The 23,763-nt window shown below is 41.7% G+C and overlaps 2 protein-coding genes across 3 annotated transcripts; both read right to left on the bottom strand.

The window, feature by feature from the left end:
• Nucleotides 1-462: 462 nt before the first annotated feature.
• Nucleotides 463-15,646, bottom strand: ggnbp2 (gametogenetin binding protein 2). Of its 2 annotated transcripts, none has more exons than XM_055941556.1 (14): nt 15,394-15,646; nt 14,572-14,700; nt 13,858-13,938; nt 13,415-13,668; nt 12,948-13,046; nt 12,109-12,222; nt 11,784-11,993; nt 7,763-7,937; nt 7,339-7,527; nt 6,704-6,926; nt 2,729-2,854; nt 1,913-2,064; nt 1,472-1,684; nt 463-1,298 (listed from the first exon to the last, which is right to left on the bottom strand). In XM_055941556.1, the coding sequence occupies exons 2-14, from the start codon at nt 14,662-14,664 to the stop codon at nt 1,110-1,112; spliced, it is 2,118 nt and encodes a 705-aa protein (XP_055797531.1). In that variant the 5' UTR covers nt 14,665-14,700; nt 15,394-15,646; the 3' UTR covers nt 463-1,109. The 2 variants fall into 2 exon arrangements, with proteins under 2 accessions (XP_055797531.1, XP_055797532.1); XM_055941557.1 differs by having other exon boundaries at nt 6,758-6,926; nt 15,394-15,645.
• A 912-nt stretch (nt 15,647-16,558) lies between these two features.
• On the bottom strand, nt 16,559-23,740 carry pigw (phosphatidylinositol glycan anchor biosynthesis, class W). The gene is made up of 2 exons (XM_055941553.1): nt 23,581-23,740; nt 16,559-19,793 (listed from the first exon to the last, which is right to left on the bottom strand). The coding sequence occupies exon 2, from the start codon at nt 19,788-19,790 to the stop codon at nt 18,294-18,296; it is 1,497 nt and encodes a 498-aa protein (XP_055797528.1). The 5' UTR covers nt 19,791-19,793; nt 23,581-23,740; the 3' UTR covers nt 16,559-18,293.
• Between the last annotated feature and the right edge of the window lie 23 nt (nt 23,741-23,763).

Here is a 23,763-nt window from a genome sequence, read left to right as displayed (position 1 = left end):
ATCCAATACTGCTGCAAATAAAATGGTGGTTCGAGATCAAATATGGCTGGAACAAGGCGAAAGATAGACAATGTTTAAGCATTGTCTATCTTTAAGGAGACAAACGTCATCCTCACTATTTAACAAGTCAGGGGAGTACTTAGCTACAGTATAGCAAAATAGTAAGCCCTGTCATCATGTCACTTTCACATGCGTGTTACATTTTTTCGGCACCAAGAGCAGCCAGTTTGAACTTAAGTTTTGCAAGAACTTTTCATGTGTGAAAGTGTAATGCAGACTATAAAAAGCCATTAAATGATTAGTCTGATGACGGTAAAGTATAGTACTGTTCTGACGTAAGCCTTGGTCAGCTCCCAATCTGTGAGGGTAAATTGGTCATCACGCCATCACCTGGTTCTTTATGAACATAGCACGAGCTGGTTGCCATGTCAGAAGAAAAAAAAAAGTTACAGCACAAACAACTTTCTAATGCATATTAATAAATATTCTTTATTTTGTCAATTTTACACATTGCACCCTTCTTAACATCACATCCAAACCCTGTTATAAATGGATGTTTCACTGTAAAATCTATTCAGATTATATAATTCCTGTACACATTTATTGGTACAACTTTTCCCACTAAAATGAAGCGTCACAGAGGAAGAGACAAGAGAAAAAATGGAAAATACAAAAAAAAAAAAAACACACAAGACAACTACCATCTAAACCCTAATGTCACAGCTTGCAAGCTTAATTATCAGATCCACTGTGCTCTAAACCAACAGCCCTACAAAATGAGACCAGAAAAGAAGCGGGGTTTGGTCAGGGTGGGACGGACGACAACAAGGACGGTGTGACAAGGTGAACAGGTAGAATGTGACAGAGGATGAACAGAGGTGGGAAAATAAGAACCACATGTACTTCAACCAAGGAGGGGGTGGGGGGGGATCATTGAACAAAGAGGGGGTGGGGTGGCTCATTGAACAAAAACACTAAAATGTACTACTGAATTCTTTCTCCTTTAAAAGGCGGTGCGAGCAGAGGGGTGGTAATCTGGTAATCACCATGTGTGTTGTCCCAGTAACAAGATATCATGACAGTAGAGTAGTGCAACAGCAGCTAATTCATTAATTGACGCTGGTAGTGGCAGCAGCAAACCAATCTGCATCTCCGTGGCAGTACTTGGTGAATTTATCTTTCAGGTGCTGTCGGTACTGGTCACGGTTGTTGTAGAAGGACTTGTTGTTGTCCACAAATGACTGGATCTCATCCTGCGTGAGGCAGTTCTCTTCATCTGAAGTCACTTCAGAGTCATCCTGTTTTTCAGTACATAAAAAAAAAAAACGCACTGATCAAATGGACCTTTCAAAAAGGCACACGTTGAATGTTTTACAGCCTACCACCCATATGGAACTCAAAACTAGTACAAATAATGGATGTCAACACTGAAGTGACCACCCCAACTTTTTTTGAAAAAAATGTCACTCACCAGTAGTTCCATGAGACTCTTGGCACTGCTATCCTCCAGATAATGGCTGATGTTCTTCCGATGTTCTGCACATGGTAACTGCAGTGCGATACTAGAAAAAGTGTCGAGGCACAACTGGGCACACGTCTCTTTCGTTCTGCACACGGGTGACGTTGCAGCAGTATTTTGCCCTTTCCTGTTCTCGTCCATAACACAAACCTCTGCATTTGGACCCTGGTTGAAAAAGGAAAAAGTATATATTTAAAACTTTTTTTTTTATCTGAGAAGCAATGAATGACATGACCAGATCACATCTCTGACTAGGCTAACATATCCATCAGGGAAATCTGGCTAAGGGAAAGGTCCATTTCAATTATAGGCTATATGAATGGGAAAACACTACAAAAAAATTTAAGCAGGAATTCCTGCTAAATCGCCATCGCTAGGACATTCTCATCTAACCTGATAGTAAGATAACAGGCCATTGTTCTTTCTTCTCTTATTCTTCTTCTTGCCCTTGGTGTTCTCTTCAGAGCTGGCCCAGCACTCCACACAGCTGTCCATACCCTCCTCCTCCTTGTCTTCAGCACATTGATGACCGCACAAGTAGTCTCCTTCAGATGACAAGACGACAAGGAAATGACAAGCATTCTATGCACGTATGCCACATTCTGAGCCTTCAACAAAATGACAAACAGCAACACTACTAGGGATGGAACAAATAGGGGGGGGGGGGGGGGGGTCATAAGGTTAACAGCATTTGGGGGGGGGGGGGGGTTCTGTTACAACCATCAGAAATTAATAAAATTCCATGTGAATAGCGAGGGAAAGCTGTATCTCGCAATTTTTTGGCATGCTATATCTGAAACCTTAAGTAAAGCAGAGGCTATCATCAATGAATAGGCTAGGATATTCTACAGGCAACAGAACGAAGACTGCACACACGCGCATCGTTAGCAAAGAGAAAGAGCAGGTGAGCCAGCGCATACGACTTCGTAATCTGCGTCTCGTCTTACAGGCCTCGCAAAGCCTAAAGTTCACCTCTTACTCTGGTTTTATTTAAAATGACAACTTTCCCCAGGCCTTAACAGCCTATCGTCTAGTTAGGCCATAACACAGAAAATAATATGTTTCGTAATAACTGTGAGTAAAACTTTTCCAGAAAAAAAAAGTTTTTCGGGATAGTTTTTCCCCCTTAACGTTACGAATCCCAATTTTGTTTCAGCTTTGACACAACTAGCCACTACTATTTGGACCATTAACTGAAGATGGACCAACCTGCTTCGTGGTGGTTGCAGATACCCTCAGTGCAGGCGACGTCACATCCTTCCTGTGAGCCAGGCTCGCTGCCTTCCATGCTAGACGAGTAACCACAGTCACTCCCATTACTGTGAGGCGAAAGACCTAAAGAAATGACCAAACAATTAAATATATAAACTCAATGAGGCTGGTCTAGCTGGTAATGCCCCCTACATATATACAAAAGTATGCAGACACCACTTCAGTGGATTCAGCTATCTCAGCCACATCCGTTGCTGACAGGTGTATAAAAATAGAGCACACAGCCATGCAATCTCCATAGACAAACGTTGTCAGAATGGCCTTAGTGAAGAGCTCAGTGACGTTCAACGTGGCACCGTCATAGGATGCCACCTTTCCAACATGTCAGTTCGTCAAATTTCTGCCCGGCTAGAGCTGCCTCGACTGTAAGTGCTGTTATTATGAAGTGGTAACGTCTAGGAGCAACAACAGCTCAGCCGCGAAGTGGTAGGCCGCACAAGCTCACAGAACGGGACCGCCGAGCACTGAAGCGCTTAAAATGGTCTGTCCTTGGTTGCAACACTCACTACCGAGTTCCAAACTGCCTCTGGAAGCAACAGAGTTTCACCATCTGGCAGTCCATCGGACAAATCTGGGTTTGGCGGATGCCAGTAGAACATTACCTGTCCGAATGCAGTGGCAACTGTAAAGTTTGGTGGAGGACGAATAATGTTTTGGGCTGTTTTTCATGGTTCGGGCTAGGCCCCTTAGTTCCAGTGGAGGGAAATCTTAACGCTACAGCATACAATGACATTATAGACGATTCTGTGCTTCCAACTTTGTGGCAACAGTTTGGGAAGGCCCTTTCCTGTTTCAACATGACAATGCCCCGGTGCACAAAGCAAGGTCCATACAGAAATGGTTTGTCAAGATCGGTTTGGAAGAACTTGACTGGCCTTCAGAGCCCTGACCTCAACCCCATCGAACACCTTTGGGATGAATTGGAACGCCGACTGCGAGCCAGGGCTAAATTGCCAAACAGTGCCCGATCTCACTATTGCTAATAGAAGCAAGTTCTCCCAGCAATGTTCCAACATCTAGTGGAAAGCCTTCCCAGAAGAGTGGAGGCTGTTCTAGCAGCAAAGGTGGGGGGAGGGGGGACTCCATATTAATGACAAAGATTTTGGAATGAGATGTTCAAACAGCAGGAGTCCACATACTTTTGTTCATGGTGTGCACACACACACTAGGGTTGGGCAATGTCTTAATGACACATCATCCTGTCCAGATATAGTTGCACTCGTAGGTGTCAAATGGCAGGAAAAACACAATATAAAACTACACATTGGTTATAACAGAACTGTGATTTGGTGCATAATGTCATTCTAATAAAGATGCAGGAACAGCAGCAAATACCTGACCGAAGTCACTTGCAGAATATGCAAAAAAGATTCAGGGAAAAGGATGGACAGATTACAAAACTGTCAACATTTACAAGTCCATCATCCTGCTGAATTCACTACTCTGGGGTAGAAAAGGTCAACATTCTGGTGTTCCCTGCCAGACATGGTAAACCAACTACCCCTAAAATGGTTCCTCATTGCACTTTAAAAAAAAAACATATATATTTTTTAATATATAAAAATGGTGGCCTATATTAAAATCTAAAAGCATCTTATTGGAAGACAGACACAGCCCCAAGCACAGGGAAAACAATATTCTGTCAAACCTTATGCTGTAAAACTTAATAGCATTTTTGTTGCACTAATTTAGGTTATTTTAGTACTTATTTTGTTTAGGCTACTTTAATATGTAACTTGTATGCCTATATTTAGGATGTGTACAGCTCAACATGCAAAATGCACATCCTAATATGCTTAGGCTATTTGTTTTTAGCCTAAGCCAATGTTCATTAATTTTTTTTGTATTAATTAAAATAGGGTCATAAAGATTGTTATAAATAATCACTATTTTTATCTGATTGTGTGTTTTGGATTTGCAGTTCAATAGTGTCTCAGCCTCCAGTATTTATGCTGCAGTAGTTTGTGTCAGGGGGCTAGGGTCAGTTTGTTATATCTGGAGTACTTCTCCTGTGTCCTGTGTGAATTTAAGTATGCTCTCTCTAATTTTCTCTCTCTCTCTCACGGAGGACCTGAGCCCTAGGACCATGCCTCAGGACTACCTGACTCCTTGCTGTCCCCAGTCCACCTGGCCGTGCTGCTGCTCCAGTTTCAACTGTTCTGCCTGCGGCTACGGAACCCTGACCTGTTCACCGGACGTGCTACCTATCCCAGACCTGCTGTTTTCAACTCTAGAGACAGCAGGAGCGGTAGATATACTCTTAATGATTGGCTATGAAAAGCCAACTGACATTTACTTCTGAGGTGCTGACTGGCTGCACCCTCGACAACTACTGTGATTATTATTATTTGACCATGCTGGTCATTTATGAACATTTGAACACCTTGGCCATGTTCTGTTATAATCTCCACCCGGCACAGCCAGAAGAGGACTGGCCACCCCTCATAGCCTGGTTCCTCTAGGTTTCGGCCTTTCTAGGGAGTTTTTCCTAGCCACCGTGCTTCTACACCTGCATTGCTTGCTGTTTGTGGTTTTAGGCTGGGTTTCTGTACAGCACTTTGAGATATCAGCTGATGTACGAAGGGCTATATAAATACATTTGAATCGGCAAAAGGCATAGTTTGGAAAATAGTCCTATTTGTCTTACGTGCGAGCGGTTTGCTTATGTCAATGTTGTGAACAGAGTGCCCCATGGTGACAGTGGGGTTATGGTATGGGGCAGGCATAAGCTACAGACAATGAACACAATTATATTTTATCTATGGCAATTTGAATGCAGAGATACCGTGACGAGATCCGAGGCCCCATTGTCGTACCATTCATCCGCCGCCATCACCTCATGTTTCAGCAGGATCTTTTTTGTTTTGTTTAAGGTATCTGTGATGAATAAGATGCATATCTGTATTCCCAGTCATGTGACATCCATAAAATAGGGGCTAATGAATTTATTTCAATTGACTGATTTCCTTATATGAAACTAACTAAAAAAAAAAAAAAATCTTTGAAATTGTTGCATTTATATATTTTTGTTCAGTGTAAATGCACAATTTGCAAAATAAAGTTGTTAGTGAGTTAACTTCTAACTCATAATTTATGTATTTTTTTGTACCCGCTTATTGAAGCTACACTTCAATAAGCGGGTACAAAAAAATACATAAATTATGAGTTAGAAGCTTATTTGCCCTACTGTTCATTGTGCAAGTCAAGCACATCAATAAACGCATTGTAAATAATATAAATAATTAATATATAAGTAATGTTTAGCCTACTGAAACGTTTGACAGTAGCCTACGGGTAGGTCTATATCCTATTATTTTCTGTTTTGATTTGCCAGGAGTGATTTTAGTCAAAGGCAGTAACGTTTCAGGTTCCTATTCCATTAGTCACTTGCAATTGTTTGGTCTCTCTCATTGTTACCATGTTTTTATTTAATGCTAAAAATCGCAAAACAACTTACTAAGATAACTCCATTAAGCTTATAGAGTCATTCAAATGGTTGATCGTGAAAGACAAGCCTATTATTTTGAATAGCTTACAAATTGTGCATTTACACTGAATTTAATTTAAATTTTAAAAAAAGCAACAATTTCAATGATTTTAGATGTTAAAACGATAAGCCAGACAACGGCGTGTTGACTATATACACCGTCACAGTCAGTGTGGGTACACATCCCAAGCCCACTGCTACTCTGCCTCCTGTCTGAATAAAGGGAAAATCATGAAATATATACACGGAACTGGAACAGAGTTCAGCCTGTCGATTCATCAACAGGCACTGAAGATGACAATTAGCTGTCTAGCTAGCATATAAATACATCACATTTCCTCCTGAGATTCACATTTCAATTGTACCCTTATATCACATAAATACATTTCAGAAAGGGTGGCTGTCATTGGTAAGATTGATCTTACCCAGGGTCAGGTGTCTGGTCTTGAGTGATGGTTGGATGGTGGTGACAGCATTACCTTTCTTGACTTTAGGAGAGCCCGGGATGGGCACGGTGCTGTCTGGGCAGCTGCAGGAAGTAGTGCTCTCGTTGCTGGTGACGACAACCTCCACACAGCTGACATGCCCCTCCTCCTCTCGGCTTCCACAGGCCTTGCAGCCACCGCTCTCCACAGACTCTAATGAACCCTGCATGGGGGGGGGGGGGGGGGATAACAGAGAACGACAGGACAGTATTAGAGTAACATCCCTAAATGGCCAGACTATAGAAAATGGAGGACAGTGTTATGGGCAGGGAGAGTTAAGGAATTTAAAACACTGGATCGCTATATTTGCCATTTAAACCTACGGACGGCATTTTGAACGTCTAAAATGTGATGAAACACAATGTGTGAACAACAAGGTCACAAACAGAATGCATTACTAACCCGTCAATAACATGGTTAGCTTGGATGAGGTTAACCAGATAATGTGGAACAAGTATGCTGATAGCATGTGAGGACAGTTTCCTATAACAGACTCCCTGGTATTTCCCTGTTGTCATGCTGCCTCAGTGCTCGCGTGTGTCCGTCTGTGGGAGGGGAAAACGATGAAGCGTTACCTCATCCAGGCTCTTGTCCTTGCCCTCGGCCTCCTGCTCAGACATGTCGAAGCCACACTTGTTTTTGCGTCTGTTCTTCTTCTTCTGTCTCTTCTTCTCCTGCTTCAGCTCCTTGGCCCTCTCCTCCTCCGACAGCTCCTCACACAGCTGCTCCAGACGACTGATGCCCTGTACCTTCTCCACCGCCGTCTGGGGAAATGGGTGTTACCAAGTCGTTATTATAAAGAGAGAAATCCTGGCTAAATAAACATGACATAAAATGTATGTCAAAGAGTCAATACATACTGACATGCCACCACACTGTAAACATAGACTTGTGTCGGATGGGAAAGCACTCACCATACATCACTTCAAACAAAACATGTCTGTGTCACATAAGCTTGTTATTGGTAGCCTAACGCTGGCAGGCATTGTGCAAACAAACCTCAAAGCTTTTGCGTAAAGCGTCGATGCCGAGGCAGAAGAGCATCTGCCAGGTCTGCTCCTCTGCCCTAAGTTTCTGCCAGATTCTGTGCAGTCGCTCGTACAGGTGGATGCCCAGGCAGGTGAGCACCTCTTCTTGTGCAATGTCAATGGTCTTGGCGTGCCGTTCTCTGCGTCTAAACGAGCGAGAGGGGCAGGAGTTGTTAGAATTTGCATGTTAATTCTATATGACATTCTAGACGATTCTAGAATGTCATATTTTTAGAACATTTAACTAGCGAACAAAAAGGTAGTTTAGAATTACAACTAAGTACATGAGAAGGTCACAAGGACAACAGGAGAGTGAATCACACTTCACTACTATAGTGCTGGTCAAATATACTGGCACTTTCCTTATTTTACGAGAAATGGGGAAATCAACATTATTATTATTTTTTAAGTTTGTGCTCGACACCATGTTATTGGATTTTCAACATTGCAGAAGCTATTTTATTTTTGTAAACTTTATTTTCTAAATTCACAATTGTAAACTTAAGATTTCGCATGGACAAAATTGGCACCCTAGACTCAGACTAGGATTAGACCAGTAGCGACAGAATATTACTCTAAAATTCACAAACTCAGTTTCCCCAGACGAGTTTCCATAAAATTCACTTGTTGCAGAAAAAAGGCTGTGCGTGATGACATGGAATCATTTATGTGCACTATCTAATTCTCTACTCTAGTTATGGTTGTCACAAAAACATTTTGTGTTAAATTAGGGAAAAACTGTTGAGTTATATAGCGATTGTGCACACTCCGGTCTTGGCACGTGCTCTCTAGCCAACAACTGGCAGATACAGTGTGGGTATAGCCTACCTGATGAGATTATCATGGACAAAAGAGTATTTGTTTAACAGCAGCCAAGCATCGATCATCAGAATAAGACCCTAGCTATTTATTGGAAAGGAGCATCAAGTCCATCACAGTGCACATTCACCACCCTGTGAAGTTCATCATAACTTACTTCATCTGTAGCCTAAAACTGCATGCTCCCCCCCCCCCCCAAGTCATAATGGGAGGACCACACAACATATCGCGTGACTCCCAAGTTTACTTCGATATGGTTATATCAATATTTTCACGTAAATGTTAGACAAAAAAAGATCCCACCTTGTCTTAGAGTATTTAGTTGTCAACATTTGGAAAGTTTACCAACAAATTTGCCCTTTCCATCCGGCCTGTCGTGACATTTCTTTTATCCAACGTACTTTACTTTCATAAAAAGGTCGTATCGAAACCTGGTTAATGTAATGAAATGTTGCCCATTTTTTCAGCAACAAATTCCTCTACTTCTTCAATGTTTAAAGGGATGGCCCTCCAACTTCTGTTCTCTGCACTCGCTGGTTTTGGATGTGATTCAGATCTGGACTCTTCATTGGAAGAGTCCAGAACAGTCCAGCAACTCTTCTTGAACCATTACTGGGTGCTTTTTGATGTGTGTTTGGGGCCTTCAATGGAGACCCAGTTTTTGGGACACTGTTAAACATTGAACTCCAAAACACCTGATGGTCTGCTGATGCCATGCTCACGTTTTTCTTTTGCACTGAAACATAAAAAAATTAAAATATCCCTGCTAGGGGGTAATGCAGGTTTTAACTAATTAAAACAAAAGAATATGATCAGTCTGTGTGTAAAATAGTGGTTAATGTGAACCTAACACAGCTAAAAAGTGTAAAGAAAGCATGCCCTTGTCATTTGTTGCCTAGACTTTACTGCAAATGAACCTCCAGTCTTGAGAAAACGACACCAATATTGCAGTTAGCCATGACAGCCTTTATAATAGAACGCCTGTTACCATGACAGCCTTGATAATAGAACGCTTATGACCACACACATTCTAAATATTGCACTTGGGTTTAATTTTTAATTTTTAAGTAGAACTAGAATGAAACAGGCATTCTATTTTTGCTCTATTATAGTGGCCACTATAGTAGACATCGATCAAGTTCACAAGGCTACATGTGTGCAAATATAACGTTCACTGAGTAAAAATGTTTATAAAAAGTATAATACCCCGCACTGTCCCCTCACTGTCAAGATCAAAACAACAATACAATATATTTGGGCTACACTGCACATTATACACTTTCTGCCTGGGGACATCTGTTCTACAATGTGCCAGCAGAGCATGAGACCCTTTGTAGGCATAACTGATCTCTTTCAGACAGAGAGTACACCTGGCCTTTTTATCCACTGTATTGAAAAAGTGAGAAAGATGGAAAGTGTGGCATCCAGCTTAAACCAGGCCCAGCTCCAGCTATACTTGATCCAATTGTTTAACAAGCAACACCTCATTTTCACCGAATTCTCTCATTGTGAAAATTAACCACATACTGATGAGGGAAACCACTAGTTACCAGATAGTGGCTAGTTAACTAATTTCACACAGATTGCTAGGGTCCAGTAAGCAACTAACGTGTTATAATTTGAGGAACTGTCAGAATCCCCCCACCCCCTTCTAATTTCCTTCATTTTGTGGCCAAAGTCAAATACTTTCTCTAGAACAAACTTCACGTCAGGATATTCAACCGAAATTAATAATTAATGTATGCGTGTTATATTAAACCAAGGGAGTAAAATGTTGGCAAGCAATAAACATTTCAGAACAACTATGGTTGAATTATTATCCTTACACTTACAAAAATACTAGTCGAATAAGACATGGGAGAGGTGACAAATTTCGGCAAAGAGATTTATTTATAGACTAATAAAAATCAGGAGGGGATTTAGGTATGGGTGATATGGGCAGCCGCCCAGGACTTTCTGCTACTAAGATTGCCCGGGGGGGCGGCACCGTGCGCCTCCGGGTGCGGCGCTGAAAGGGGGATTCGCCAGGGCGCCATACAAGCTAGAACCGCCACATACACTTGAAACAAATAGCCAAACCGAAACCTGCAGACAAAAACGCTTTCTGCTATTAAGATCAATGAAATGTAGGCTAAACTGACAACGGAGTGAAGAGCAAAAATCTCAACTAGCAAGCAAGTCACAGCAAAATCCTGTCAAGGGGGGATTTTCGACAACAACGGCAAGGAGTCGTATACCAGTTAATACTATAGCGAATTGGTTAGGTTACTAACGTTAGCTGCCTGACTTTATTAGCAAGCTAATTTTCACATCATAAACTCAATTATTTGAGCTGTTAAATTGGCTAATGTAGCTCAACATTACACTGGCTAGCTAACGGAAAAGTCAATCCAGCTGACGTTAGCAAGATGCTTAACAAAACTAACACTTGTTCCACCACACTTTCTCCCTCACCTCAAACTTTCCAAATGCCAGTTGTTTTTCGGTTACAGCTCGTGAAGTAACGTTACGCTTCATATCACCTTCGTCTCCGTGGTCAGGCTTCTCACCTGTCGTTACCTCATCGTTATCGTTCACGGGACGCGCTGCTGTGAACGGCAAGCTGCCTTTCCAGAGCGCTAGCTGATGCTGTAAATTGGTTGTCTCTTGTTTCTTCAGTCGAGGTGCTGCGCTGCATTCTGTTAAGTGAACGAGTAGCTGAGCCTTGGATACAGCAGACAGTATTGCTCCAAACGCGCATCACTCGTTCGCTTACAACCAGTCCAAACTTTTCTCATCGGATCTACACGAATCGCATTCCAAAACGGCGAATTTCGAAAGATGACTAGTTTGCATTCCTGTGGAGTAGCTGAATCCCATCCAAACCTATGGCAAGTGCTGACAACAGCACTTGGTGGACAGCACTCCTCAAACACTCAAACAAAATAGAGCAGTTAAAGGCTGAGCAATCAAGTACTAGCTGTGGGGCCAATGATTGTGTCCAGGATTTATTTTTTAAATATTTTTTTTTTTAATGTGGAGACCAAAAGTTCTCTCCCCAATATCAACAAATTTTAGAAGAAATAAGGAATTATTTAAGTTTAAGGACAACAATTTATTTGTCCAGTACTGAAGGTTACTACATGTGTATAGAACACATTATAGAACAAAGGAAAAAGCAGCAGTCTACATACTCGTAACCTCCGGAGAACTCCGGCTCAGCCCGGCCCAGGAGATGTGCCATGAAGTCAGTCTCACAGCAGACGTGGACATGGTGCTCTTGGGGACAGCAGCGGAGTCCCTCGTACAAGGCAGCGCAGTAGCCCTTCTCTTTAGTGCAGTCTAGCTCCCCTACAAGGATGTTGTATGCTCTCAGTACCTTGTTCTTACAGTCAGTACAGAACCTGAAAAAAAAAAGATTAAAACACTAGTACAATTTCCCAAGCAGTCTAATGTGAAAATAAAGCCCGTTGGATGTAAACATGGCCTATATTACTTAAAACCATTACTGTGACTTACCTGTGTTTGCGCAAGTATGTTTCCAGGGTCTCCAGGAGGCAGGTGCTGTCGATCAGGACAACCTCGTCCCTGCACTCCTGAGACATGAGCTCCCACACATCCATCCAGCTTCCCCTGTCAGCAGCAAACCCCCATTGTTAACATCATGCACGACTCAATCAGTGTATTATTTCAATAAATAAACCTATCAAGTCAGCTTCACAATAGAGGTGACGAAAAGGACAGGCATTGCCAACTTAACATTGGCAAGTATTCACTGGATAAATCCAGATTCAAATGCTCTTTAACCTCAAAGTATTTTACTTTCAAAAACGTAGAGCTTCACAGATGTACATGTGCACAACATAATGCATGACATGATCCAGACAATGAAGTTAACTACTTCAGACTGGCGCTAACTAACTAGCATCCAGAAATGTTACGTAGAAATGCTCTGAATGAACGAGCTGTGTCTGCTTTGCTGCCTACCTGCTGGGGGCCTGAAGGGGTCCAGAGTGAAAAACGATGCTACATCTGCTGTCTGTCTTGGCTCCTCCAGCTTTCTCTAAACCTAGCCTTTTGTCTACGCTCTCTTCTCCTCTAAAGATTCAGAGATATCTCAAAGACACTACAATATTGCACATCACAAATGACTTACTGCACATCACAAATGACTTACTGCCATTTCAAAAGCCTAGTTTGGCCCTGGTATGACAAATGTGGATATTCAGCCTACATTTAAAAGGTCTGACAGAACAGGCTTTACAACTTGTTTTTCCAAAAAATTGTATCATATATGACATCAAGTTCAATACAAGCAGTTTAATAGATGATAAATAGCAGCAGTAAATGTGACTCACCCCAAAGGCTTTGGCTTGTGTGTTTCTAAGGAGTGCAACTGGCAGCGTTTATTCTTTTTGCTTTTTGGAATGGCATTGATCATGTCATTCAACTTTGACCTACAAAAAATATATATTTTCCTGTTTAGCACATTACTTACAGTAATAGCTTACCATAAAAACATATAGTGGTCAGATTATTTCAGTACTTACATATGCTAAACAAAAAACCTTCCACACACACACAAATACAGCCGATTCTTACACAAGAAATTGTATGTAATATTTCTGCTGTCAATCGAGGGTACAATTTAGACAGATTGTTTCTTAGGTAAATTGGCCAATAAAGTACAGATAAAAGATAGGCCACAGCAAGAGTCGGTGTTGTGACATGTCAATAAAAAGGTAGGCTTCAAGTGAAGCAGTCTGACACGCCAAGTAAGTAAAGGTTACAGGAGTATTAGTCTTGTGACACGTGTCTCACTCACCCGTGGACGTAAAAGAGAGTGTAGAGCATCTTTGCGTCGGCTATGCAGGTCTTGGTGACAGACAGCACGCCGGTGGGCTTCACAGTGAGGGGCTCCAGTGCCGGGTTCCCAGACTCCACCAGCTGGGAGAAGAGGCGCTCCACGCTCCGCCTGCAGCCCACACACGGCACCAGCTGGGACAGGGCGCTGAACACCTCCCTGGAAGTTACCATCATGGCGATGTTCAGGTCCTGCTGCTTCAGCAAGTTGTGATGCTGAGGGGGGGGGGCAGAAGCAGGCAGGCACACGAGACACCACTTGACTTAGTACCATGTGTAATAGTTAAGTGTTGAGGAAATAAAAAAAGGCATAATCCTTGAAGTATGACCAACAGTCTTATGGTAAATTTTATCAAGCCATGTTTGAAAGGTACACCCAAATCTTCTATCACAGCACTCACTCACCTCAACAAACTGCTTCATCTGAGAGCTGTTGATTTGGTGAGTGCCAAGGTTCATGACACTGTCAGTAAACTCCATCACCATCTGTAAAAAAAAGAAAAAAGAGGGGCATATATTGATAGTGTCATTAGCACAAGTATCAAACAACGCGACTGGTACACGGGCTAAGTAGAGGAAGTGAAGCTATCCACTAAATGAATGCTATTTCAACATTAACCTGTCCATACAGTTCCTGCATTGCCAACATATGTCCAAGCTCAGTATCCAATAAGCTACCGCAGCTCAAATGATAACCATTTAGGTTAGCCACCCACCCAGCTAACAAGCTACCTAGCAACCGCATTAAATTAACAGTTTGCCGGTTAGCTGGTCAGTTAGGCTGGCCTAACAGCTCAAACGTAATTCCAAAATACATTGCATAACGTACATCTGGGAATCATTGCAAATTCATGACAGTTCGAGATAGCTCCTTATGCCAAAACAGCTAGCAAACATTGCTGACTGGAAAGCCGGTTGGAGAAGAGGGCTAGCTAAGTTAGCTTGCTAACGCTAGTTGTTGGAGAGGCCTAGTTACAGTAGTCATCTCGCTCGCAACTAACGTTAAAGCATTTGACCTGAGTTTCCTGGTCGACATAGCTAGCTTCTTTCAGAAGAGTACCTGATTGAAAAGCCTTCTAACAACTACAGCACCTTGTGCGAGACGGTAAAAATGTTTACCGTGAGAGTGTCATCGATGTACAAGGGAATCTGTCTTGCGAGGAAAGGGAAGTCCTCTTCCCCGTCCCTGCAAACCGCAACCAGGCGCGCCATGTCTTCCAGCTCCTGTCGTGGTGGTAGCAGTACTGCCTGTTTACAGTGGGGACAGATTGAGCAAATCCAACAGTCGCAGTTTCACCAATAGCTAGGGGTAACGTTTACACCGCGGGTCATTTCAACTTCTATGCCTTGTCATTGCGTAATATAAAAAAAGTTAACGAATTTAAAATTGTAAGGTGACATTGCAATGTATCGTTACCTAACTAGTTAATGTATGACAATATGGTGACGGCAACAATTTCGCGAGTATTCTTAAAACGCGTATGTGGTTGACAAATTGTACCAAGTCTGACAAATTTATCATGGCTAACTTGCTGGCTACGCTAGTTAAATGGATGCTAATAAATGTTGGCTAGCTAGCATGGTGCTTACAGTAGCAAAGTTAGCGCGCTAGTTGAGAGAACTTCAGTTGGTTTGAAACTGAGCAATCTTTAAGAAAATACAAAAACACCAGTCATGATGTGTTAGATTACGCCATTGGCTTTGTTCTTATTTACTAGTATCTAGTTGTGGTTAACATTATGTTAAGTTAGCAGTTTACGTTCAGGGTCTGAGGAAATTCTAATCAAATCGAAGCGTCAGAACGCCACAGATAGCTGGTTAGCTCTCGCCTCAGAGTAAGTTAATAACAGATCTGTCCATGTTCTTAAAAAACCGACACTCCTTTCCGAACTTATAATGACATAATTTCGTAAACACACGCAATTATCGTACATTACTTACCCGCTTTTGAAAGTTGCTTTTTTATACAAAAACAAACAAGTGCGACAGAGGTGTATGTGCCGGCGGCAGAATATTCATGTAACCTTCGCCCTCAAGACGTACGAACAAAAATAACTTCCGGGCAGGGTCTGTGCAATCAGGGATTATTGGGACGTCCCTAACCTTAACCTCGTGATTTTGGAGGTATGGCAAAGAGAGACCAAAGATTTGTATAACTAAACCTAGATAAGACCACAGCCCGTCGTTTTAAATGAAAACAAAGAGTCATAGTGGGCAGAACAAAGCAAGGAAATGAGCACAATCTAGCGAGATCCTATTGGTGCGTTCTATTAATAATTTGCATATTTCTGTTAGGCAACGCCTACTCTTAAGTGCGCGTGTGCAAAAACTCAATTCGCCTTTGCACTCCTAAACAACTGCATTAAAAAAAAAACTTTGTCAAATCTGATTGTAACATATTATACTTTTGGGAACAGAGAATTGTATTGAGATCAAATGTTTCATCGATGAGAAAAGTTGCAGAATGTCGGTCAAAATCCATATCCATCTTCTCCCACTGCCGTCCACTGAGCTTCTACCATATTTGGTAGTTAGTGGAAACGCCAAGCGGATGCTTCACATTTATACATCTGGTGAAATATCTGTCTCATTGTTATACCTGTGGCAGACTTCTCTTCAAATCAAATTTTATTGGTCACATACACATGGTTAGCAGATGTTAATGCGAGTGTCGCGAAATGCTTACCACAACCCTTGCCTAACTTTAACCCAACGTTTCCCAAACTCGGTGCACGTTTTGGTTTCTAGCTACACAGCTGATTCCCATTATCAAAGCTTGATGATTAGTTGATTATTTGAATCAGCTGTGTAGTTCTAGGGTAAAAACCAAAACGTGCACCCCATTCGAGTCCCGAGTTTGGGAAATCCTGCCTTAACCATTTGAAATGTCTACTTCAATGGGTGTTATGGACGTCCCAAGGATTCTTAATAGCACTAACCCTGCTGGAAATTATTTTTCAAAGTCGAGCGCTAGGGGTCAACAAAGAGGGAAAATGTTATTTCTGGTGGACCTAAATAATAAAGATGAATGTCTGTTTTTTCTCCTGGCTGGCTCTATGATAATATATTTGATCTAAGTGACATTAAATGTGAATTAAAAACAAAACATTTGAAAGCAGTTTATTATTAAGAGATCATATTTGTACAACATATTTGCATATTTAAAATGGCAACTTTTGCTTTAAAAGTCATGAACAGTCAAAATCATGTTTTTCATGAAATGTTATGATATTTGGATGAAACCAGATTAAAGTATTGATGACCAAATTATGAAAAACTACTGTTGCTTCTACATTGATAAAATTGGATCATTAAATTACTGGTCCCTCCCCCATGTAAAACACTAGGATTCAGGATTATTATCGGAGAAGGCGTGTTTGCCGAGGGGCGTGGTTTATACTATTCGTCTATGGCGAAGATACTGGTGTTAGCTAGTTACTGGCTAGCTAGGTCTTCATCTGTGTCTGGTGTTAGCTAATTACTGTCTAGCTAGGTCTGCAACCAGCCTGGAACAAAAGGGAAGGGAAGGTTAGTTCAAAACTCTGACACAGTTGTCATGTCAACACATCCGTCAATGCTGCTGTAAAACACATAGCAACAGACATGCCAAACGGGAGAAGTATAAAACAAATTGACATCAGTAGCTAGGTTTTCATCCAAATGGCAACCGATTTTCATGCTAATATTCTAAAATCTGCATTAAAAAACAATATGTGCATTTCCTCACCAGAGATGTATTTTCCATCAAATCTACTTGGCTGTGCGTGATGACGTAGTGCACATAAATTACTTTTGCTGTTCAATTCCCATGTACCAAATCAAAAATACAACCTAAATGGGTTCCCATCACATTTTCAACTCTACTGAAGGTTTTGTCACAAAACATTTTGCGTTAAATTAGGGATTGTGCTCACTGGTCTTGACATGTGCGCTCTAGCCAACAGCTGGCATATAGAGTGTGGGTATAGCCTACATGATGAGATTATCATGGACAAAAGAGTATTTGTTTAACAGCAGCCAAGCATCGATCATCATGTCATCAGAATAAGACCCTCGATATTTATTGGAAAGGAGCATCAAGTCTATCACCGTGCACATTCACCACCCTGTGAAGTTCCATCATAACTTATTTAAACTGTAGCCTAATAAACTGCACGGTTTCCCGGAGTCATAGTGGGCGGACCACACAACATATCATCGAGTGACTCCAAGTTTACTTTGATATTTTTGCGCATAAAGGCATTTCCACCACCATTTCTCGCATAATTAATTTTACAGATACAAAAAAAATCACACCATGTCGAACGAACAAATTCTGTCGGAATTGACAAAAATTGTGCTGAAACTACCAGTTTCCTCATCACAGCTGTCATGATTCTCTTGATACGGTATGACGTTACCCACATAAAAACTGGTTGAAAACGTGGTTACTAATGTTTGAGTTGTTTTGTGTTTCACCAAATTAGCTTAAGATGATTTTACTGCAACACTGCGTCCACGTTGCTTGACATAGGCGTTTCAAAGCGCTGTCTGTCAAGGCGAGCTCATGAATATAAGATCCCTGCCCACTCAGCCTGTATTTTCTAACTTCCTGGTAGTTAGACATGAGAGAGAAATTTACTTTTTCAAAAAATTTGAGCATTTAAAAAAAAAAATAGAATATTTTAGTTACTCAAAAGGCTAATTTACATGGGAATCAGAATGACTGTTCAGGACCTTTAACACCAACTATAATATATGAAAACAATGTAATAAAACACTACAGTTTATTGGAATAAGTCTTTATGACTTATTTAAAATAAGAAGAACAGGCAGGCATTGTAACGAGAATGGCACTGTGCTTACCAGAATTTTACTGTGATTTTCATGAGATGTAAAATGTATATTGCAAAACTATTTATGAACATGTAGGACAGCAAAACACACAGAGAAATGTAATCACTACTGTTGAATGTATCTACTAGCACATTTGTGATTCCAGTCAGTAAATTGGCAAGCATGAAAAACAACAATTGATTACGGTTCACAGCTTGAATGAGACAAAGTCCCTCAACTTTCTTCTCCATTTTCTCCTCGGATACAGAAGCTTTCTTTCTACAAGGATACCAGGAAGATGACACCAATACGCAACCTGACACCGTTTTCATAAAAAACAAAATAACATCAGCAGTTGCTAAACAGGACAAGAAAAACATTGACTGGGCAATAGTCCAGAGGCAGAATGGTAGATTGGCCATCCTGCGAGACACTGGCTCAACAGAGGCCTGACATAGGATCAAGGCAGTATACAGCACAGCACTTCCCAATAAGAGATTCCAAATCACTCTGATCCACTCTTTGACCTGTGTCCTTGGTCGCATTACATACAGTCCAATCTGGACCCCTGCCATATAGATGGCTATGTAGCCCACAACAGATGAAACCCCCTCCATGTTGGCTTGCAGAAAGCCTCCCGTCCTGTCATTGTTGTGGATGATGGAATACTTCAGTCCAGACATCTCCAGGGTCACTTGGTAAAGTCCTCCAATCAGAAGGGCCAGGAGCCATGACCTGTTGACAGGGAACAGAGCCAAGAGCACAGAGGCCACCACTCTGACTATGGCTAGGGTGAAGAAGAAATTCCAGTGCACACCATACTCTGACACGTGCTCGTGGTAACCAGACATTTTGACACTCACCAACCTGGCCAAGCCTAGAATGACCAGGGGCCAGACAGACACCAGCTGTTTAACCACTTGGCTTAACTTGGATCCTGAGACTTCCTTCCTCCGTGCCTCTGGGCAGACGAGGGCGTTGGCGAGGACATAGGCTCCAACACCAAAGTCCATAACCCCTGTTCCGTAGGTTTCTGTTTTGGCATAGCGTCTTGGGAACACGCTGAAGTCCACAGCTAGAATGCTAATGGCTGTTTTCACATTGACCAGGACTCGAAAGATAGTCACAAAGGGGACCTGGTCGCACTGAACATGGCTCTGGAAGAAGCTCTTGGCAACAGTGTCCATCGAAGTTGCCCTGGGCCTGGTTGGCCTTTTGGTACGGTAGATATAGCATAGCACAGCCCCAGACACAACCGCCAGGCCAAGGATGACCAGGTGAAGGATGTCACTCAGAACGGTGCATGATAAGACCAGGGGTAGTATGATCATGGAGAAGTCCAGGACGAGGTGGGCGATCCAGGGGAGGGGGAGCGCCCCCCTGCCCAGATGGTATAGAATCAGAAACAGTCCTCTGCTGATTAGGCACAGTGGGGCCAGAAAGGAGCCCAAGGCAACTTCCCCAAGGCTGGTCCCATTCAGATTGCTGACGAACGCCTCCTTCAATTCCTTCTGACTTGACATTTCCTACAAAGGAGGAAAAGAAAACCATCATTCCAACACCTCATAAAGTATTGGACAGTAGCCATCAGAATATAAGGACATTCCTACCATTACCCTAACCCCTACCACCATTACCCTAACCCCTACCACCATTAACCTAACCCCTACCATTACCCTAACCATTACCATAACCCCTACCATTACCATAACCCCTACCATTACCCTAACCCCTACCACCATTACCCTAACCCCTACCATTACCATTACCCTAACCCCTATCATTACCCTAACCCCTACCACCATTACCCTAACCCCTACCACCATTACCCTAACCCCTACCATTACCCTAACCCCTTAAAAGTTAAACTCAGCGAAATAACATTGCCTCTAGAAGCACTGCAGATATTGCAGTGAGTGAGATTCAAGACTTCGCTCTCACACAGATAGACACAGTATCTGAGCATGCGGATGGGTTTTCTTCAGGGGTAAAATCCATTTGAATTCAATCCCTTTTTGACAGCACCGCTTTTTTGATTTGAATAAAACATTCCATACATATTTGCCCATTGTAGAAGTGGTGAGAAAATGGCGTTTTAGACCTGAATGACAAAACATTCAGGTACTCAAAGTTAACCCATTTTTGCATACCCCACCATACAATGAGACATCCATGTCTTCATCACTTGAAAAGATAAATGGTTTAAATATTATTTAAAAGCTTACAAACTGGGATTTCAAACAAATGCATAATGTCTGAAAAAAAAAAAAAAAAATACTTTAAAAATTGCATTTATTTTTTCTTTAACGTCCATTATCTAAAACGCATAAACGCAGATTTTTTTCATATTCTATTATCTTGTTGCTTAGACCATATTTTACATCATCCAAGAGGCGTGCCCGCCATCGGTTGAGACACATGCTCTTGAATACAGGGTGAGAATACCTTTTTCAAAATGGTACCACAAAGATGGTTGGAGGTCCACACATTAGAGAATGTTGACATGAATATCTGTTGTTTTAAATTAAACTATCAATCCTCCATAGGAAACCTATTGAAACCATAGAAATATAGATAATAGAATAGACATGACCATTTTATGGTGGGAGGACCGGCGATCATCTTCGTGGTAGTATTTAGAAGTAAAAGTGTAAATTCAATAAAAATATCAATGCCAAGAGTGTGCAAAGCTGTCATACTTGTGAATTCTATGGTTTTTACTAGATTACTTGTAGTTTTTCATGTTGTTTGTCTGTAATTGTGTACTGACTTGGTGCAGCCTATCTTGGCCAGGACGCTCTTGAAAAAGAGATTTTAAATCTCAATGAGCCCTTCCTGGTTAAATAAAGGTTTAATAAATAAATAATTTAATAATCAAGGCAAAAGGTGACTACTTTGAAGAATCTCAAATATAAAATATATTTTGATTTGTTTAACGCTTTTTTGGTTACTACATGATTCCATATGTGTTATTTCATAGTTTTGATGCCGTCACTATTATTCAAATAAAATAAAATAAAAGAAATAGCCTAGAATGAGTAGGTGTGTCCAAACTTTTGACTGGTACTGTATTTAAGTTAATCTGGAGGCGAAAGAAACGCACACCTGTTTAGGCGAGGTGCTGGCTAGCGGAGTAGAACACCTGTTTAGGAGAGGTGCTGGCTAGCGGAGTAGAACACCTGTTTAGGAGAGGTGCTGGCTAGCGGAGTAGAACACCTGTTTAGGAGAGGTGCTGGCTAGCAGAGTAGAACACCTGTTTAGGCGAGGTGCTGGCTAGCGGAGTAGAACACTTGGGAGAAAAAAATGAGAGCTGCACACTCTAGGAGCTCAGATGCAATAATATCCTTTTAACAATACATTTATCCGAGCTTTTGTGCCGAATACGTTACGTTGTTACAGGTGTCAAGCTTATGGAGATGTGGTGGCAGTAGGGTGTGAGAAGGTGTGAGAAGTGTGCAGAAGGGCATGCGACAAAGGAGTGTGTAGCATTGGGGAAAGTAGTGGTATGTGTTAATTGAAGGGGTTCCCATGGGGCTGGGGATTAGAAATGTCCTCTGTGAGAGAGGCAGGTTGAGGTTTCCAGGGTTAGAGTAGTGCAGAAGTTGTCATATGCTGAGGCAGTGAAGAAAGTAGAGGAAGATGGGTCAAGGGGGAGGGATCCAGAGAGGAGTGGTGTGAGTAGTAGATCTGTACCAGAACAGAGGGAGGGATCCTGAGAGGAGTGGTGTAGTAGTAGATCTGTACCAGAACAGAGGGATAAACCATCAAGATATATATGTTCCAGTAAGATTTGATTTTTGGCATTTATAGCAATGGTTATCAACTGTACTGCAGGGATGGAACGTAAGTCGCAGAAAATAGAGGTTGTGGTGGCAGCTGCAGAGAGGTATTTGGGTGTGCGAGACTTGACATCAGAGTTACATGGTGTGTTAAGTGGTGGTGTCCCATCCTTTCAGATTGTTGGCCTGAAGTAGAACTAAATAGATTTAAATAGTGGAGTAGGGTATTTTTTTGTGTGTGAATGTAGTGTTAGATGGTTGGGTATTTGTTTTATTTTTTCAAGCAAAGTATAAGGGAGTTATACTGCAGTCTAGCAGACGGCGGTAATGCAACATTCATTGGATGCCGACCGCCATTAAACCTCATCGAAGAAGAAGGGGGCTTCCATCATTTTAATGTAGTCAACTGGGTCAGACTTCCAACTTCAATGGCTGATCCCTCCTGGTGACCCTGTTGGGAGTCATGTCCAACCGGGTCATCAGGAGGGATCAGACAATTGTAAAGAAGAAAATGGACTACTTCAAAATGGAGATAGACTCAATAGCTCTGCCCATGCAGTCACAGAAGCTATAATGGCACATACAAAAATACATCCTCTATATTTTAATGTGATTCAAATGGATTTACCTTTCACGCTTAAGCTTGGTAGGTATGGGACCAAAACAGCTGTTTCTAACTTCAACAGACATTTATCCTTGTGCTTCCAACACTCTAGAATAGTAGAATAAACAAGTTGCAAGTTCGAAATGAAGTTGTTGTTGAAATTGACCCACCAAGCTGTTTACTTTGTGCACCAGCTGAATCTACCTTTGATGCCGCATTCAAATCAACTGGGACCTCGGAACTCTCAGACTTTAGAGCGTTTAAGACAACTGGGAACTCGGGGAAAAAAACGAGCGTGGACTCTTTTGAACTCGGAATTCTAAGTCGAAAACTAGGGCATCTTTCCAACCTGAAGATCACTGACGTCATGATTTGACCTAGTTTTTTCTGAGTTCCCAATTGTCTTGAAAGCACCATGACTGTTTAATTTCAACTTCAATGAGGTGAAGTCAGAGCTGAACATAGCAAAGATTTTTTACATATTTTTTAACCTTTATCTAACTAGGCAAGTCAGTTAAGAACAAGTTATTATTTAACAATGACGCCTACACCGGCCAAACCCGGACGACGCTGGGCTAAGTGTGCGCTGCCCTGTGGGACTCCCGATCACGGCCGGTTGTGATAGCCCGGGATCAAACCAGGGTCTGTAGTGACGCATCTAGCACTGAGATGTAGTGCCGGGAGCCTACTCTGGATCCAGTTGACTTTTGCATAACGAGATAGCTAAGCAGTATATATTTTTTTACATTTTATTATTATGAAGTACAAGCAAATATAAGTTTACTTGTATGCCAACCAACTCATTATTTCATTACAAAATGTGATTACAAGATGTAAAATAATTTACGCCTCAATGAAACAATGAGTCTGGCTAGCCAGCATTTGGCGCTAACATCATACACAGACAGACTTGATTATTTTTCCACCTACCGCACTTTCCTTCGGTAGCTAGCCTGGTTCGAAACAAATATACGTTTATAATAGATGAATCATCCTAGATTAATCGCAGAGAAAATGTAGCCCACATCCTCGATTAATGGATTTAAAAAGCTACCACAGCCTGGTGTATTCTTATTTCCGCGTTCTGCAGCTGGGCGTTTCTGTGTTCTACGT

This window comes from Salvelinus fontinalis, chromosome 13, assembly GCF_029448725.1.
Source record: "Salvelinus fontinalis isolate EN_2023a chromosome 13, ASM2944872v1, whole genome shotgun sequence".
Taxonomy (NCBI): domain Eukaryota; kingdom Metazoa; phylum Chordata; class Actinopteri; order Salmoniformes; family Salmonidae; genus Salvelinus; species Salvelinus fontinalis.
Note: the sequence above shows the minus strand (reverse complement) of the source record. Positions and strands in the feature narration are given on the sequence as shown.

Excerpts from the sequence above, each read along its gene's own strand:
- ggnbp2 (XM_055941556.1), bottom strand. The coding sequence starts at position 14,664 with ATGGCGCGCCTGGTTGCGGTTTGCAGGGACGGGGAAGAGGACTTCCCT. Across the intron at positions 13,939-14,571 it reads ACATCGATGACACTCTCACG|ATGGTGATGGAGTTTACTGA; the intron begins GTAAACATTTTT and ends TTTTTTTTACAG. Across the intron at positions 1,685-1,912 it reads GCCTGTTATCTTACTATCAG|GGTCCAAATGCAGAGGTTTG; the intron begins GTTAGATGAGAA and ends TTTTTCAACCAG.
- pigw (XM_055941553.1), bottom strand. The coding sequence starts at position 19,790 with ATGTCAAGTCAGAAGGAATTGAAGGAGGCGTTCGTCAGCAATCTGAAT.